Below are 4,030 nucleotides of genomic sequence, written 5' to 3' on the forward strand. Positions count from 1 at the left end.
ATTTCAAATAAATATGTTGATTTAGCCCTTTGCTTTTGTTTTCTTCTTCCCGTAATTAACAGTAATTTTGTGTGAAACAAATGGCACATGCCCTGATTTACAGATTGTATGATAAAGTTCTTTAATATTTATTAGCCTTACCTTGTTACATCTTTTTCACTTTCTGAATTTCTTAAAACTTATGCTTAAGTCTGTATAGCTAAAATTACTTGATTGCAGTTACATGTTGTTTTACATTTATTTTTTGTTTACATATGTTTGTATTGTCTGTCTTTTTTCCTCCCTGTTAGCTTATAACCTTTTCACATTTTCTGTCCTTCCCTAATTTGAGTGAAATATTTGCATTTTTAATAGAGCAAATTTTAAAAATACCAACTTGGTAAATCAAATAAATGCAACTAAATTTTTTAAGAACATGAAAACCAAATGCCATGTAACTTTACTAATACAATAAAATCACTATTAGGATGATATTCAGGGAATATAATGACTTGCTTATCCAGAAAGATGCTGACTAGTCTTATCATTGTCAGTTTCTACGTAAAACTTTTAAAATATGAAAAAATGTAAACACTAATATCTAGATCAGTGCTCTCTAATAGAAATATTTGCATGTTGGATGTGTTCTATAACTGCACTGTCAAATATGGTAGTCAGTAGCCACATGCGGTAGCTGAGCATTTGAAATGTGACTTGCGTGACTGAGGAACTCAATTTTTAATTGCTTTTAATTTTAACAATATAAATCTATATTTAAATAATGATTCCAGAACATAAAATCCTAACATAGAAAATAGATGGGAAAGAGTACTGTATATGGTGGTATGCCATTAGCTTTTGTATCTAGTAAGGCTTTTTAGTCTTATTTGGTGAGAGAATAAAAGGAATAAGAAATCCTCTTATAGTACAACCCATTTCTAACATGTTTTGTTTTAGTGGAGTTAGCTTTAACACACATCAAATTATATCCTTGAAATATGAATGCAGATGATAAAAAGCAATTTAACAGTCCAAAACTACTCTATTAGTAGTTTTATGAAGACTTTGCATTGCATATGTATATACTATATACCAGTGGGCCCCCAGGAGATTGTGGATCACAGTGTGACACTGTGTGAGCAGCTCTTGACAAAACATACATAAAATTACATTCAGACTAACAATGAGGATAACTTTAAAAGGGGAAAAGTAAATCATGAAAAAGTTAGCTTATTGTCTTGGAAATGGGTATGGTAGGAAAAAGGAACTTTACCTTTTTGAAAAGTTATAGAGAGAAGCAAATTGTAGGTGTGATTGCATGTACTATGTGTCTGTTCCGGGAGTAAAACTACATGGTTTGAATTCCAGCACTACCACATACTAGAAAAATGAAATTGGGGGAGTCCTTTAACCTCACAAAATGTGTTTTCTCATCTGTGAAATGGGGATAATTATAATGCCTACTTCACAACACTGTAAACAGGATTATAAAATGTAATGTACTGAACACTGTACACATAGTACATTTTCAACGAATGTTAACCATTACCATTGTTGTACACTGTGTCTTACAGAGTCAGTCTTGTAACTGTGTGGTCAGGCTTAGTTTAAGAATTAAAAACTTGCTGATCTCCCACCTGGAGGAAACAGGATTAAGACCTAGGTTTTTTTTTTAACCAGTATGTGATAGATTATTTGAGCCGTAGATTGTTGTATAAGCTTAGAGAATTTCTTCTCTTTTTTTATTTTTTGGAGAATTTCTTCTTATTCTAAAATTGGCACATGTACAGATTATTTTTAATCTCCTTTTATTTTTTTTCTAAATAAACAACAAATTAAACAAAGTCTAAAGAAAATAGTAATGTATAAAGTAAAAAAGTTCCTTTTCTGTTGCTTCCACGTATCTGCTTATGTCTGTTTCTCACTTATATTCACGTTGAATCTTGGCCACCCATTTTCACCACTGATAGTGTTTGTTTATTTTTATATCCTATATCACATTTTTCTTGAGTCCTACATATATCTGTTTTTCAGATTGTAAAACTAGCTATTTATGGCATGCTGCCAAAAAACCTTCACAGAAGAACGATGATGCAAAGGTTGCATCTTTTTCCAGATGAGGTAAGTCAGTGGTCATTGATAATGATGATTTTCCTAAATTCTCAATTAAATATTTTCTCTCCTTTTGAAGTAATTGCCGTAGGTTTATTTTCAATAATGTTATGTCATGTGAAATATTTTTGTATTTTTAAAGTGTGTATACACATACACACACACGAGGGAACTTCAAACAGTTCATGGAAAAATTCGTATTATCTTTTAACTTCTATTTTTCCACTAACTATTTGAAGTACCCTCATATGTATAATATTACTGATAATTGTTCCTATTTTAAACTATAAAATTAGCCATCATCAGACTAAAAATCAAAAGTCTGTTTTTCCATTTGATAGCTGCTTCTTTTAAGCAAAGAACTATAACCCTTTTGTTAAATTGAGGTACTCACTGATAGTTTCGTCAACTATGAAAAAAGATTGATCTAGTTCACGTTTTGTAATGACCAGTGGCAAAGCTTCTATGAATCATGTATTAATAACTTAACTTTGGTTGCTATAAGCACTTAGCTTTTCTCTTTAGTATAATATAATGAAATTCTAGAGGTTCTATAATAAAACAGTTTAGTATAGGCTCTGGAATCAGACTGCCTGGGTTTGAGTCCTTGTTTCTCCATTTACTGACTGCATGGACATGGGCTAAAAACTCATTATCTCTGTTTTCTCAACCATGAAATGGACATAATAATGTACCTACTTCATAAGCTTCTTCTAAGAATTAAATGAAATACACTTGTAGAGCACTTTTAGAAGAGGGCCTGGCACAATAAGTGCTAGTTGCTGTCATCACTGTGGTTGTAATTGTTGTGCTTATAGTTCCTCCTGGAGGAAATATGTAGAAATTCATGCCAGGATGTCAGGATATAACAATTCTTCTAGCTATTTGTGTGCTCTATTGTTAGCTTAAACAATACATGAGTAACTATTCATGTTGACTAAATTATTCATGCTTTTATCAAAATGATTAATTTATTCTTTGCTTTTCATAAATGAATATAATTTTCCACTATTCACTTTATCTCTGAGGTAAAATGTACAGGAGCAGTATCATCATCTAAGGATAAATGACCTTCATGAAATCACAAGAATTTAAAGACCCCTATTTCTGATTGTACTGTCACATTTTTAGAAAGAATAATTTCTAAAAAACACAAAAATAATAATGTTATTTATTCTAGTTACAGGGTAGTCACATTTGAGTGTGGATATTTTACATATTCATGGTAATTCTGTTGAATAGCTAATTTCTTAAATAATTTCAGACTAAAATAAATGAGCCCATTTCCCCAAAAATGAATTGGTAAATATTCAAAAGCTTGAGAAAACATTTTATTGTCAAGGCCACAGGGAAACAGACATTTATACATTCCTGGTGGGAGTACAACATGGAATCCTGGAAATTAGGTAACACAACAAAAATCCATACATAAGGAGATTCATCCTTGATCCAGCAATCTCATTTATAGCAACTTATCCTGAAGATACACATGCATGAGATTATTATTTCCACCTTATTTATAGTAGTACAATAAGAGAAATAATGCTTATGCATAGGAAATTGGATAAACTATGCTATATCCAATCAGTCAAGTACTGTACAATTATAAAAAAAGGACATATTTATTTTAAAAAGGACAAATATTTTTGTGACTTGATTAATAATGCTTTCTAGGATATATTGTTAAGTTAATAAAAGCAAGGTGAAAAAGAAGGTAGATAGTATGCTACCTTTTGTGTGCATATATACATACATACATTTGCAAACACACTATATCTGCTTCCAGAAAAAATAAATGAGAAAATGAAGTTGACTACTTTCTGAAGTATGATAACAAAGAAATGGAAGAAATAGGGAAGCAAATGAGATTTTTCAGAGAATACCTTTTAGATTATTTTTTTAATCGTGTTGAAATTTTATGTATTCAGAAAATAAAATG

General features: G+C 30.7%; 1 protein-coding gene across 1 annotated transcript in view; it reads left to right on the forward strand.

Moving 5' to 3' along the window:
- MRPL13 (mitochondrial ribosomal protein L13) overlaps positions 1–4,030 on the forward strand; it is a 36,324-nt gene that overhangs the window by 25,170 nt on the left and 7,124 nt on the right. The window contains exon 5 of the mRNA XM_008579623.1: positions 2,014–2,100. Within this exon, the coding sequence (XP_008577845.1) occupies positions 2,014–2,100 (87 nt within the window). The remainder of the gene's footprint in view (positions 1–2,013; positions 2,101–4,030) is intronic.

The sequence above is a fragment of the Galeopterus variegatus genome, unplaced genomic scaffold (genome assembly GCF_000696425.1).
Source record: "Galeopterus variegatus unplaced genomic scaffold, G_variegatus-3.0.2 Scaffold1931, whole genome shotgun sequence".
Lineage (NCBI taxonomy): Eukaryota > Metazoa > Chordata > Mammalia > Dermoptera > Cynocephalidae > Galeopterus > Galeopterus variegatus.